Source organism: Onychomys torridus, chromosome 1, assembly GCF_903995425.1.
Source record: "Onychomys torridus chromosome 1, mOncTor1.1, whole genome shotgun sequence".
NCBI lineage: Eukaryota > Metazoa > Chordata > Mammalia > Rodentia > Cricetidae > Onychomys > Onychomys torridus.
Window position 1 is genome coordinate 30385684 of NC_050443.1, and position 15000 is coordinate 30400683.

The following is a 15000-nucleotide window of genomic DNA, read 5'->3' on the forward strand; positions in this document are numbered from 1 at the left end:
GCCGCTCAGCTGGAGGCTGGGGAGAGGCTGAGGGAGGCAAGGAAGGACCTGCCAAGGAGGGGGCACCCGGAGGCACTGCCCAGGCCGGGGTTGAGGCCCAGCCTGCGAGGGCGGAGAACGAGAAGGACGCTACCACTGAGAAGAACAAGAAGAGAGGGTGAGTCCACACTGGTGCTAGAATGGGCTCGGGGTCTGTTTTGGGATCCCCATTTATGCAACTTCATTGATTTAGGAAGCCTCCATTGCACCCCAAAGGGTGTGCTAAGGTGTGTGCTAAGCGAGGTCAGAACACTGAGAGATCTTGTCTCAGGCGGATGCTATTATTTTCCAATGATACTATCATTTCCACAGAAGTATGAAATTGGAGAATCCTACTACACAACACGGACAATGCTGTTATCCCTGCGTCTCTGATGGGCCCCAAAGTGCTCAACAGATGTCATTATCCATGAACACTAAAGGGCTTACTGTCCTCTCCCTGCATGCCTCAGTGGACAGAGTGGTCTTCTAAGTTGGGATCCATTCTGTGTCTCCAATGTGGCCCCCAAAACTAACGTTAGCTAGATGTAGTGGTGCATGCCTTTAATCCTAGCACTTAGGAGGCAGAGGGAAATGGATCTCTGAGAGTTCAAAGACATCCTGGTCTATGTAGTAAGTTCTGGGACAGCCAGGGTTGTGTAGTGAGACCCTGTCTTGAAAAAACAATAACACAACCAAATACACTGAACTAACTTCAAAGAAGGCCTCTAGAAGGTACTGGATTGAAAGAAAATCTCCTTCCCCCTATTATGACAGTGACTTTCAATTCAGTGCAATTCTGCCTCTTGGAGGTTGTTTGGAAATGATGGAGTGTTGTTGGTATCTATCACAGTGGAGGTGGCTATTGTTGGGAGATCCCACACACCTTGTAGTGTATAAGACAGTGTACACGGTGAAGATTTGCTAACCAGGCATGGTGGCTTCACCTGTAATTCTAGCATTTGGGAGGGGAAGGCAAGAGAACCATTAAGTTGAAAACCAGCCTAGGCTACATAGAAAGAACCCACCCACCTCAAGAACAGGCCAAGTCAAGAGGTCCGGTGGAAATTCCCCAAACAACCCAGGTTGTTGCTAAGACAATGGTTTCTTCTCTGCAAACTGACAGCAGGGCCCTGTTGCCCAGGACAACACTCCCACAACTCATTGAACGTGGAGAAGTTGAGCTAGTATTACATGGAGCCTTTGCCCCTATGTTCTAGTGTCTTTGGTACGGGAAGTTAATGAGAAACTTAAACACCAACCTAGCCACAAAACCTTTGATGTACAATCTGTCCTGCCTTCAAGATATTCCAGGACATTTGTGGCACGGAACTTGTGGGAATAACCAATCAATGTTTGCTTTGACTTAAGGCCCTCTCCATGAGATGCAACCCACATCTGACACTGCCTGGTTGACCAAGGACCATAGACTAGATAACCTAAAGATCTAGGGTAAAACCAAATACTACTAATCAAAAAAAAAAAAAAAAAAGACTCCCACTGACATTCTGCTATACTCAGGGATCAGTGCCTTATCTAGTCATTGTCAGAGAAGCTTCCTCCTGCAGCAGATGGGAAGAGATGCAAAGAACCACAGCCAGACAATGTGCAGAGAGAGAGACATACATCTCTATATGGGATGTCTCCATCAAATCGCTGCTCTCTGAGCTCAGGGAGAGCCTGCAGAAGTGGAGGCGGAAAGAGTGTAAGAACCAGAGATAACGGAGGGCACCAGGAGAACAGAGCCCTCTGGAACAACTGAGCAGAGACCATATGAACTCAGAGCCTGAAACACAGGGCCTGAACAGGTCTGCACCAGGTCCTTAGTGTTTCTATGGAACTACTGAGTGTGTGAAGGAGTGGGTCTCAGATTCTTGTGCCTGCCCTTGGAGCTCTCTTCCTTCTCTTGGTTTGCCTTGTCCAACATTGATGGGACAGTTTTATTTTATCTTACTATATTTTATTTTGTCACAATTGGTTGTAATCTCTTAGAAACCTGTTGTTTTCCTTTTTTTGTTTTGTTTTGTTTTTCGAGACAGGGCTTCTCTGTGTAGCTTTGAAGTCTCTCCTAGATCTCACTCTGTAGACCAGTCTGGCCTTGAACTCACAGAGATCCTCCTGGCTCTGGCTCCCGAGTGCTGGGATTAAAGGCGTGCACCAAACCGCTGCCAGGTGCCTGTTGTTTTCTGATGAGAGACCAAAATGGAGTGGATTCAGAGGGCAGGTTTAGTGGGGAGAAACTTGGAGAAGTAGAGGGAGGTGAAACTGTAATAGGATTCATTGTATGAGAAAAGAATCTATTTCCAATAAAAGAAACCCTAACTAAGACACCATCGCTGGGCTGGTGGTCCTGGATTCTATGATAAAGCAAGCTGAGCAACCATTAGGAACAAGCCAGCAAGCAGCACCCTTCCATGGCCTCTGCATCAGCTCCTGCCTCCAGGTTCCTGTCCTGCCTGCTTGAGTTTCTGTCCTGACTTCCTTTAGTGATGAACAGTGTGATATAGTGGTGGTGCACACACCTTTAATCCCAGCACTTGGGAGGCAGAGGCAGGTGGATCTCTGTGAGTTTGAGGCTAGCCTGGTCTACAGAGTGAGTTTCAGGACAGCCAGGGCTACACAGAGAAGCCCTGTCTCGAAAAAAAACAAAAACAAAAACAAACAAACAAACAAAAATTAGGCTAAGTGTGCTACACTCCTGTATCCCAGCACTTAGGAGGCAGAGGCAGGACTGTTCTCCTAAGGCCAGCCTGGGACACATAATGAATCCAGACCAGCCAGTGCTATATGTAGAGACCCCTGTCTCAAAAACAAACAAACAAACAAACAAACAAATAACATCAATTAAAATAAAACAAACAAAACACCAAACTGGTCTGGAGGATGGCTTAGTAAAGCGCTTGCCTTGAAAGCACAAGGCTTTAGTTTGATACCCACAACCCACAGGAAAGTGCTAGTGGTGTAGCATGGACTTGCCATCCCAGGGCTGCAGAAGTCTAGATAGCAGGTTCCGACGGCTCTCTGACTAGCCAACCCAGCTACTCAGGTGAACTCCATGCCAATAACAGACACTGTCTCAGACAGCCAAGGCTACACAGAGAAAACCTGTCTTGAAAAACCAAAAGAGAAAAGAAAGAAAGAAAAAGAAAAGGACACACTGTCTCACAAAACAAGGTGGGTGTCACCTTCTGAGGACACCCAAGGTTGTCCCAAACTTATCCTCTGGCTTCCACAAGCATACACCCACATGTGCACCCACATGAATACACACATACACATACATACATACATACATACATACATACGTAGAAAGGAAGGAAGGAAGGAAGGAAGGAAGGAAGGAAGGAAGGAAGGAAGGAAAGAAGGAAAGAAGAAAGGAAGAAAAAGAGGAAGGAAGGAAGGAAGGAAGGAAGGAAGGAAGGAAGAAAGGAAGGGGGACAAATGGCAAATGTTGATTTAGGGAAACCACTGTGTGTTCCCAAAGAGGACCTCCATATTTCTAGTTACCCTCTTTATTTTGCCTTGTTTTTTTATTGTTGTGTTTTGAGTCTCACATAGCCCAGGCTGGCCTCAAGTTTGCTGCATAGCTGAAGATGGCCTTGAACTCCCAGTTCTCTCCTCTCACCTCCTAGTGCCTGTGTACCACCACACTTAGCTGTCAGTAGCCCTCTATAAAGCTGAGCGGCCCAGCATCCACGTATACAGCTCACAGCATCTCCGGAATAGACTGGGCTGGGCCAGCCAGGAAGCTCTGCCCTCTAGAGGCAAGCTACTGGTGTTCAGAGGGTCTAACCAGGACAGATGTGGGCGACATGATGGCTGTGGTGGGAACGCAGGGGCTGGGCTGAGGAGCGGATTCTCATGGCAGGCTCTCCTCTGACTTCCAGGTTCTTGTTCAAGGCCAAGAAGGTCGCCATGATGACCCAACCACCCACTACCCCTGCTCTTCCCCGACTCCCTCGAGATGTGGTACCTGCTGACAACCGTGATGACCCTGAGATCATCCTCAACACCACCACGGTGTGAACCTAGAACCCTCAGCTCTGGGGACTCCTCAACATAACAGGGAAATTCCAAAGTTTCCAATTCAATGCTGTCAATCTTATAGTTGAGATACCCCAATCCACTGTAGAAAGTGTGGATTCAGCACACACTGATGCAATCCTCTGAACCCCTATATTCACATAGTTAGCGACCGGAAGTTGGCAGGGGGCTCAATGAATCTAGAAGGCAAACTAATATAACTCTTAGGGACCCCGAAGTCCAGAGGATAAACTAATATAGATCAACATTTGGGATCAATTATAATATAAACACAATACTTGAAATTCAAAAACCACCTTAATATATTCCTGGGAGTAAAAATCAATAGTAATCCCAATATGGTTTGAGTCCTCAGGTGTTTGCTAAAACAGAAATCTTGTTCATGTTGGGCTTGCTGATACAGATATGTCATCCCAGCTACTTGGGAGGCTGAGGCAGGAGGATCACACATTTAAGGCCTGCCTGGGCTGCAGAGGAGTTCAAGACCAGCTTGGGCAATACAGTGCAGCCCCGTCCCAAAATATAAAAAGAGGGTTGGGGATGTGGCTCAGCGATAGAGCAGCTGGCAATATTTATGAGGGTCTAGATTCTACCCGTAGTCCAGGAGAGGAAAGGAGGGGAGGGGAGGGGAGGGGAAAAGCAAAGAGAAATGTATCTCAGCACTTAGGACCCTAGGATCATAGACCACCTAGGTGCCACTTGGCGGAATCATTTCACTGCTCGGTGCCTTCCAATGGAAGGACTGTGGTTTCCTCGCTAGTAAATATAAGGGTAAAAATGGTACACGCCCTCGTTTCCTGCCCCCAGTGAGGTGGGCCGGACTGAGACATTGTGTAAAAACCATACTTAGAGCAGTAAGTTATTATTGTGAGCTTTTGTTTTGTTTTGTTTTTCGAGACAGGATTTCTCTGTGTAGTTTTGCGCCTGTCCTGGATCTCACTTGTAGACCAGGCTGGCCTCGAACTCACAGAGATCCACCTGGCTCTGTCTCCCGAGTGCTGGGATAAAAAGTGTGCACCACCACCGCCTGGCTGTGAGCTTTTTTTTATTAAGAAAAATTTTGTTCGTTTTACATACCAATCAAAGATCCCTCTCTTCCCCCCTCCCACCCCTCCAGCCTCCCCCTCCCAACCCACCCTCCTACTGTGAGCTTTTTTATGATTTTATTTATTATTTATATTTTATTTTATTATTTGTCTTTAATTTTAAATTATTTTTATTTATTTTATTATTAATTATTATTGCTGTAGTTTGAAGAGGGGCCCAAGTGTAGGGGTGCCACCAAATATTCCCAGGGGATTCCCCGATCTAAAATTGTTTGAGTAGGTGAAAGCAGCACAAACCATTAGCTCAGGGCTTCTCTCTCTCATCTAGTAACTTCATGTTGAACTCCCAGAATCCACGAGATGGATTGAGAGTCCCAAGAAAGGCCCTCTTCCTGACTGACGTCTGGTCCTCTCTTTGTGTCTCCAGTACTATTACTCTGTGAGGATCTTTGCGGGTCAGGAACCCAGCTGTGTGTGGGTGGGCTGGGTCACTCCTGACTACCACCAACACGACATGAGCTTTGACCTCAGCAAGGTCCGGGCAGTGACGGTGACCATGGGCGACGAACAAGGCAACGTCCACAGCAGGTGCGGACACACTGGGAGGAGGAGTGCAGGTGGGAGGTTGGCGTGGGTAGGATCAGGGCCTCCAGCCACCAGCTTTGGAGCTGCCTGGCTGTGGCTCCTGAGAACTGGAACAGGAGGACCCATGGCACCCGCCTTGGAAGCTTTTGCTCTGTGTATGGCCGTCGCTCTCTGATTGCCCCCTCCCCTGTTTTTTCTTCCCAAGATGCCCGTGCCAACCTAAGGATTCTAGCGCTGGGGGCTGGGGCCTGGGGTTTCTGTGCTCCGTCTTCAGATAGTGCGTGTTTGGGAGTGGGGCTCTGAGGTCATGGTATTCCAGGAGTGTGGGGAAGGAGACACCCAGAGTTCCCTGGCCAGGGATGTGTGCCGTAACCATGCCTGTCTTTTCTAGCCTCAAGTGTAGCAACTGCTACATGGTGTGGGGTGGAGATTTTGTGAGTCCTGGACAACAAGGCCGGATCAGCCACACGGACTTTGTCATTGGTTGCCTGGTGGATTTGGCCACTGGCTTAATGACGTTTACAGCCAATGGCAAAGAGAGCAACACCTTTTTCCAGGTGAGCCCAGCTCCTCACAGCTTAGCAACAGCTTCTGCGTTTCCCAGCATTCAGAAGGACCCTTTATAATCACCCCTGAGGTCAGACTCTGGAGATGTGAAACAGCCTAGTCTACCTTTGGGAGTCACCGGAAGACTGTCTTCCTGAACTTCAGTTAAACTTATGCCAGGTTGTGGGAGACAGCAAAGCCTTGGCATAGAAGAGAGGTCTCTTTAGTCCCTCATGGGCGGGGTGACGTCATGTTTCACCAATTAGCACACACACAGGAATGGCCCAAATCTTCAAGTGGGCTTTTCCTTTGCAGCATTATTATTATTATTATTATTATTATTATTATTATTATTATATTTAAATGTTCACATGTATTTTGAATACAGAGACATCGAAGGAGTTGCACAGTAAATCCCTATTCATAAACCTACCACCAAACTCATTCTTTGCCACGAGTACGTCCAACCGACCTATCCTTTAGCCCATCTAAGGTGGTCCTTTCAAAATTTTATTTATTATTCTTTTTAAATTTTAGTAGTAACTCCCAATGGAGTTCCTTATTGGGAGATTTATTTATTAGATTTTTTTATGTGTATGGGTGTTTTGCCTGCATGTACCTAAATATACCACATGCATGCCTAGTGCTCATGGAGGTCAGAAGAGGGCATCAGATCCCCTAGAACTGGAGCTACAGATGATTGTGAGCCACCATGAGGGTGCTGGGAATTGAGCCTGGATCCTCTTCAAGAGCAGCAGTGCTCTTAACCACTGAGCCACCTCTCCAGTCCCTATTTTATTCTTTTATGAGACAAGATCTTTAGGTCAGGCTGGCTCTAAACTCACCATGTAGCCAAGGATGGCCTAAACTCCTGAACCTCCTGCCTCCCAAGTGCTGGGATTACAGGCCTGTGCCACCATGCTCATCTTGCAAAACTGTTTTAAATGGAGAATTTCAGAAATATACAGAAGAGCATAATGAGGCACCAGGTCCCCATTACCAGCTTCACCCACCACCCACTCAGAGCCAATCCCATTTCGTCTTTACGCCTACTTCCCTTTCGCTCCCACTGGAGGATTGTGAAAGACATTGCCGACATCATATAGTCTCATCTCTTTAAAAGATAAAGATTATTTTTAAAAGGCAGAACCACAATACTGCTATCATCGAAAAGAAAAAAAGTCCCTAACTGTTCCTGACTGTCGTCAAATATCTAGTTCATGTTCAGATTTCTCTGATTGTCTTGCAAATGTTTCCTTGCCATTTCTTTGTTCAAATCAGAATCTAAGTGGAGCTGTATCCTTTAAAGAGTTCCTACATCCTTTAGATCACCTCACATATTTCTCTCTCTCCTTCCTTCCTTCCTGCTTTTTTTTTTTTTTTAAGATAGGCTCTTATATACCCTAGGCTAGCCTATGTAGCTGAGGTTGGCTTTGAACTCCTGATCTTGCTGTCTTCATCTCCAAATGCTGACATTACAGGTGTGTGCCACCACCTGTGTTCTCCCTCCTCCCTCCCCCTCCCTACCTCCTCCCTCCCTTGCATGCCTTCTGCCCTTATGCATCTAGACAGGAAAGCAGGCTGTGCTGTGGCTCTTGGCTCCTTACAGCGTAATCCCTGGGTCAGCATCATCTAGCATTTCATTAGCTTTGCAGAGTCTCAGACTCCTCAGAACTGCTAACTGTGAATATGTATTTTATTGAGATTTCAGGGGATTTCCCTGCAAGTTAACCTCTGGAGAGCTCTGGCCTAGCTGCCTACAGCCTCTTGGCTATCATTCTAACACCTTTCTTGTCCTTTGTATTGCCTGTGAATGGGAGTGGGGGTGGGTCTATGGGTGCAGTCAGGTTCCAGTTTGGTTCTGGTAAGGTTCTCCTCATCACTGTTGTCTGGGGGAGAGTATTGGTGAAATTAATAAGGCCACTCCACGTAGTTAAAAGGGAGGTTTATTTTGTGGGGTAACTTACAAATGAAGGGGTAGGTTGCAGGGTCTGGCAAAGGTATAGCGCAGTCCGGCGGTGTTCTCTGGAGAACTCTGCTCGGTCTACCTCCCTCGTCCAGGGTCCCGGAACCAAGAGAGAGACCTCCTCTCGATCCTTGGTCTTCCGATTCCTTCTCCGCCCTGCCTTGTGGGTGTGACCATTACCGAAGCCTCAATGGGGGTTGGAACTTCCAGGCCAATGCTGGGATGGCTATCCACTACAGGAGAGGAAGGCTGATGTTGGTGGGTTCCACTAGGAAGGTTGGAGGAAGCCAGTCATGGGGGATGCTCTGTCTTCCAAAGAGTGAGTAGGGAAGTGGGGGGGGTGTGTGAACAATGATGCAGCTGGCAAGTTGCTCTGAAGAAGCTGGAGACTCTTGGCCTGGCTGCATCAGGGTTGCCCCGCCCACAGGTCACCTACAGCCACTGTGGACCTCCAGTGCCCAAGTATGGATCCACAAGATTGGACCAGAGTCCACACTGCCTCCAGCCACCATCTCTCACACCTTGACCTCTTCTTCCTCACCAGGTGGAACCGAACACGAAACTGTTTCCTGCTGTCTTTGTCCTGCCCACCCACCAAAATGTGATCCAGTTTGAGCTGGGGAAGCAGAAGGCAAGGAGACAGGGATAGGTGCAGGCCAAGACTGGGGATGTGCAGAGGGTACCTGTGCAGGCCTGTGAAGACTGTGAATCTTGGCCCACTCTTTCTTCCCAATCCACAGAACATCATGCCTCTGTCAGCTGCCATGTTCCAGAGTGAGCGCAAGAACCCAGCCCCTCAGTGTCCGCCAAGGCTGGAGGTCCAGATGCTGATGCCCGTCTCCTGGAGCCGGATGCCCAACCACTTCTTACATGTGGACACTCGGCGTTCTGGAGAGCGGCTTGGCTGGGCTGTGCAGTGCCAGGAGCCGCTGATGATGATGGCGCTACACATCCCAGAGGAGAACAGGTCAGGCCCTTGCTGGGCTCAGTGCCTTCCCCAACTTCAATCCCGGGGCTCTACATGGTCCTGGGAGGTTCCAGGTCCCGGTCAGAGGACCCCGACTTGGAACCACCCTCCTCAGATAATCCGCCAGGGGGCTCTAGACCCACCTTAGGGAACCCCTTAGATCCATCCCAGTGAATCTCATATCCATCTCAGGGGAGTACAGTTACACCCCAGCGACCCTAGACCCCACTATAGGATCGTAAATCCATCTCAGGAAGCCCAGACTACGATCAAACTCCCCAACCCAGACATTTCTCAGAAAGGCCTGGCTGTATTCCAGGACCTCTGGGCACATTCCAGGAGACTTCAGGCATGTCTCATGGAGATCTGGAGCCCACTCTAGGGGTTCCCGACACACCCAGACCTATGTTCACATAGATGTTAGAACATTTTTAGACATTTGGTGCTGAAGGTTGAATTCAGGGCCTCTCCCATGCTAGGCAAGTGTTCTGCCACTGGACTATAGCTCTTAAAATATTTTAAACATTATTATCTTGAGATGAGATCTTCCCTAAGGTCCTGGACTCGTAAAGCTAGGCTGGCCTTGAACTGGTTATATTGCTGAGGATGGCCATTAACATCTTACTCATGCTGGCCCACTCAGATATAACCAGGGTGCTGGAACCTTCCAGAAAACCTCAAGCCCTATCTGGGACATCTCAGCTGCATCTTCTGTATCCAGAGCCACAGCCCCTTTAGAGCTTGACCCTGCGGGACACTGAGATTCCCTGCTAGAGCCAACAATTCCCCCGAGCCTCTCTGAGGTCTGTCTCCCACTTCTGACCTGGCCCTCTGACTGTGTGCCCTATCTCTGCCGCAGGTGCATGGACATCCTGGAGCTGTCTGAGCGACTGGACCTTCAGCGCTTCCATTCCCACACGCTCTCTCTCTACCGCTCAGTGTGCGCCCTAGGCAACAACCGGGTGGCCCACGCTCTGTGCAGCCACGTGGACCAGGCGCAGCTGCTGCACGCTCTGGAGGACGCGCACTTGCCAGGTCCTCTGCGTGCAGGCTACTACGACCTCCTCATCAGCATCCATCTGGAAAGCGCCTGCCGCAGTCGCCGCTCCATGCTCTCCGAGTACATTGTGCCCCTCACGCCGGAGACCCGTGCCATCACGCTCTTCCCGCCCGGACGAAGCGCGGAAGACGGGCCCCGCCGCCATGGCCTGCCGGGTGTTGGAGTCACGACCTCGCTGAGACCTCCGCACCATTTCTCGCCCCCGTGTTTTGTGGCCGCCTTGCCCGCTGCTGGGGCCACAGAAGCTCCGGCCCGCCTCAGCCCTGCCATCCCTCTGGAGGCTCTCCGAGACAAGGCACTGAGGATGTTGGGGGAAGCCGTGCGAGATGGAGGACAGCATGCTCGTGACCCAGTGGGAGGCTCTGTGGAGTTTCAGTTCGTGCCAGTGCTGAAGCTTGTGTCTACCCTCCTGGTAATGGCTCCCTCCGGTTTCCCTCCCCCACCCTTGCACATTCGAAGGTGTGCATCCGCCTATGCTTCCAGCGCCCACCTGTTTACACATTCTGCTACCCGTCTATCATTCATTTTCCCTTTAATCCAGCTTCCTATCTTCTGTTCATGTTTCTTGGTATCTCCCTTCCCTCATTTCCCCATCTAAACAATCATGCGTTCATTCATCCATCAGTTTTCCGTCTGCTCATCTCTCCACACACTTACATACACCCTCATCTTCCCACCCACAAGTACCTCCAATTTTCTGTTTTTCTGCCCACCAACATATTCATCCATCCATCTATCCTCTTTTCAGCGTATCAATCACCTATCTCAACACTCAGTCACATGAGTTCCTCTAGCCACATACTTATTTCTTTATTGATCCATATTCCACCCATATAGCCAATAGTCACCTTCCCTTCACCTGTGCATCCATTTGTATACCCAGCCACAGACCATCCATTACCCTTTCCTATTGCATGTGTCCATCACCTGTATGTATAGCCTCCTTTATTTCATGTATTGCTTTATTCATATACTCATATTTCCATTCAGCATAATATATGTACATATATATTTATTCAGATTTTTATACATAAGCCAATCTACCCATCCATCCATCCATCTTCCAACTCCCATGTCTGTTTCCTTATTCATCCATACTCATTTATTTGCTCCTGCATCTATCAGTCTGTCTTAGTCACTGCTGTGCAGAGACACCGTGGTCAAGGCAACTCTTACAAAGGAAAGCATTTAACTGGGGCTGGCTTATAGTTCAGAGTGTTAGTCCTTCACCATCATGGTGAGAAGCAAACAGGTATGGTGGTGGCGCAGGAGCTGAGAGCTTTACATCCTGATCCATAGGCAGCAGGCAGAGAGACACTGGGCCTGGCATGGGCTTTTGAAACCTCAAAACCCACCCCCAGAAACACACCAGTTCCAACAAGGCCACACCTCCTAATCCTCCCCAAACGGTTTATCACCCGGAGACTAAGCATGCAGATACATGAGCCTATGGGGACAATCTCATTCCCACCACCACACAGTCTAGCCACCTGCCTACCTACACATCGTGTATCTGCACTTCATCCATCTCTTCCACCATTTCCTTCATCTTCCTATCATACACTCGTTCACTCAGCTCCCCTTCAGATCTCTATAATTCAGTCTATCCGTTCATCATCCAGCCAGTCAATCCTCTTTCCTCTTAGCGTTGGCTCCTCTGTCTCCCTGCTCCTCTCCCTTATACCTTTTCTAACTTCCCTTCCACACTTCAGTCTATTAGCATCTTCGTTGTATCAGGTGAGAGCTGATGTATGCTGGGACCTGCATGGGTCTGGAAAGCAGGGCTGGGGTAGGACCATGAGGTCCCTCAGGCCCCCGGAAGGACTCAGACCTTGCCCTGCAGGTGATGGGCGTCTTTAGCGATGAGGATGTGAAGCAGATCCTGAAGATGATTGAGCCTGAAGTATTCACTGAGGAGGAGGAAGAGGTAGAGGAGGAGGAAGAGGAGGAAGAGGAAGATGAGGAGGAGAAAGAGGAGGATGAGGAGGAAGAGGCACATGAGAAGGAAGATGAGGAAAAGGAAGAGGAGGAGGAGGCAGCAGAAGAGGAAAAAGAGGAGCTGGAAGAGGGGCTGCTCCAGATGAAGCTGCCGGAGTCCGTGAAGTTACAGGTGGGCTGATTTTTTCTGTCTCTAGGTCTCCATCCATCTGGGCTCTGGACTTTGTCCAGCGGTGGGGGGTGGGGATGGGGGCATGAGGAATGGCTGTGGAAAGGCAGTGGGGTGGTGCTGGCTTGGGATGCTCTCTCTGATTTCCACATGAGAGGAGACTTGAGGACCCAAGCAGACGATGGTGTTTGAACCGGGCCCTGGAGAGGAAGAGGAAGCACTGGAAGTTTCAAGGAAGTCCCGATGGTCTCATCATCGTCCCTCCTACTGCATGGCTATCCCCCCTTCCAGATGTGTCACCTCCTGGAGTACTTCTGTGATCAAGAGCTGCAGCACCGTGTGGAGTCCTTGGCGGCCTTTGCAGAGTGCTATGTGGACAAGCTCCAGGCCAACCAGCGGGGTCGCTACGGCCTCCTCATGAAAGCCTTCACCATGAGTGCAGCTGAGACCGCAAGACGCACCCGAGAGTTCCGCTCTCCGCCCCAGGAGCAGGTCCTCTGACCCCTAACTCTGGCTGGTCTTACTGTATAAACCCCAACCTCAAATTCCCCCAGCCCCGACTGACTCATGTTGGTCACCTTCAAAACTGGTGCTTGACCCTTGAACTTACCTACTAACCTTTCACTCTCGTGAGCTGACCACGGAGTCACTGAGTCATCGTGGCCCTTAGCTAACCTCCTCCTCTAGTCTCTCAGATATTTTTCACTAGCTTACATTTGGGCTCATAATCTTAGAGAGAGACTTACAGTTGGACCTATGACCCTTGACCCTGCTCTAAGATCAAAGGCCTTTAGTCTATTGTTTAATCTTTCTCTAGATCAACATGCTATTGCAATTCAAAAATGGCGCAGATGAGGAAGATTGTCCTCTCCCTGAAGAGGTCCGCCAGGATCTGGTTAACTTTCACCAAGACCTGCTGGCACACTGTGGTAAGAAGAGAAGTTTAGAGAGCCTTGCCCCCAAAACTTTCTTTTGCAATCTCTCCTGAAGTTTCATTAAGATTTTCTGATCTTGCTGGGCTGTGGTGGCACATGCCTTTAATCCCAGCACTCGGGAGGCAGAGCTAGGTGATCTATGTGAGTTCGAGGCCAGTCTGGTCTACATAGTGAGTTCTAGGACAGCCAGAGCTACATAGTGAGCTCCTGCCTTGGCAAAAAAAAAAAAAAAAAAACCAAAACATGTATTGGTGCTATAAAATGATTGACTGAATGAATGAATGAATGAATGAATGAATATATTGTCAAACAGATAGATAATGATGGGAAGATATACCTACATAAATATTTGGGAGGATGGGCATAGGAATAGCTGGCTGTGGGCAAATGATTGGATGGGTGTGCAAACTGATGGATAGAAGGATGGATGAATGGCCATCAAGATGTCCCAGCAGGTAAAAGTACTTGCTACCCAGCTTGACAACCTGAGTTCAATCCCCTGGACCCACATTATCAAAGAAGAGAACTGAATCATGCAAGTTGTCCTCTGATTTCCACATGTGTGTCTTGGCATGCACACGCACACACACACACACACACACACACACACACACACAAATACATAAATAAGAGTTTTTAAGAAAATTGGTTGAGAAAATCACTGGGAAGCTGACGAGCTGCCTGGATAGTTAGCAGATTCAGTGGAAGGAACCCTGGCTGGCTTGGGAGCAGATGGCTGTCTTCTATTGTTTCTGATGAGAAATCGACAGTCTTACTGAGATTCCCTTGTCTGTGATAAGTCATTGTTCTCTGCCTGACTTTCAAGACTTTGTCTTTCTTTGCAGTGGCTTGCGATGTTGTAGTGTCTAGATATGGAGCTCTTTGAGTTGATCTTATTTGGAATTTCATTTTCTTAGAAATTAGTACTTTTTTAATCAAGACTGGAAAGTCGTGAGTGATTATTTCTTCAATCCGCCTCTGCCTCTTGCTCTCTCCTCTCTCTGTCTGGGAATCTCATTATGCGTGTATTCCGTCTCATGGTGTCCCACAGCCTCTCAGGGTCTCTTGCTTTTTTCCATTCTTTTGTTTTTTCTGATTTTTAGGCTAGTAAGTCTCTACAATCTACTTTTTAAAATATTTATGTGTGTATGCATACCTGTGTGTCCATGTGTGTGTGTGACTTCGGATGTACATGTGCATCTGTGCAGAAGTTAGAGGACAGCTTGCAGGAGTCCTTCCTGCCTTGTTGCTGAGGCAAGCTCCCTCTTGTCTCTGCTGCCCTGCTGCGTGGAAAGTGTCGTCTGGCGGGGCGGTGGTGGTGCACGCCTTTAATCCCAGCACTCGGGAGGCAGAGCCAGGCGGATCTCTGTGAGTTTGAGACCAGCCTAGGCTACCAAGTGAGTTCCAGGAAAGGTGCAAAGCTACACAGAGAAACCCTGTCTCGAAAAACCAAAAAAAAAAAAAAAGAAAGAAAGAAAGAAAGAAAGTGTCATCTGGCTGATTCTCCTGTTTCCACCTCTCATCTCCACATAGGGGTGCTGCCATTACAGACGTGTACCCCTGCATCTGACTTTCATATGGGTTGTGGGGACTGAACCCAGATCATCAGGCTTATGAAGCTTTTACCCACTGAGACATCTCCCTTGCCCTCTGCACCCCCTTTCAAGGTCACAGTTTCTTTCTATTACCACTCAAATCCATACCTCTCTAAGTGATTTTAAAAGAC

At 48.6% G+C, this 15000-nt stretch overlaps 1 protein-coding gene across 1 annotated transcript in view; it reads left to right on the top strand.

The window, feature by feature from the left end:
* The window catches only part of Ryr1 (ryanodine receptor 1), a 60982-nt gene that overhangs the window by 30236 nt on the left and 15746 nt on the right, over positions 1–15000 (top strand). Inside the window, exons 24-33 of the mRNA XM_036203333.1 lie at positions 1–157; positions 3906–4038; positions 5536–5696; positions 6085–6250; positions 8750–8836; positions 8946–9172; positions 10032–10644; positions 12076–12342; positions 12631–12831; positions 13157–13268. The exon at positions 1–157 is cut by the window's left edge and continues 260 nt beyond it. Coding sequence (XP_036059226.1) covers positions 1–157; positions 3906–4038; positions 5536–5696; positions 6085–6250; positions 8750–8836; positions 8946–9172; positions 10032–10644; positions 12076–12342; positions 12631–12831; positions 13157–13268 — 2124 coding nt within the window. The remainder of the gene's footprint in view (positions 158–3905; positions 4039–5535; positions 5697–6084; positions 6251–8749; positions 8837–8945; positions 9173–10031; positions 10645–12075; positions 12343–12630; positions 12832–13156; positions 13269–15000) is intronic.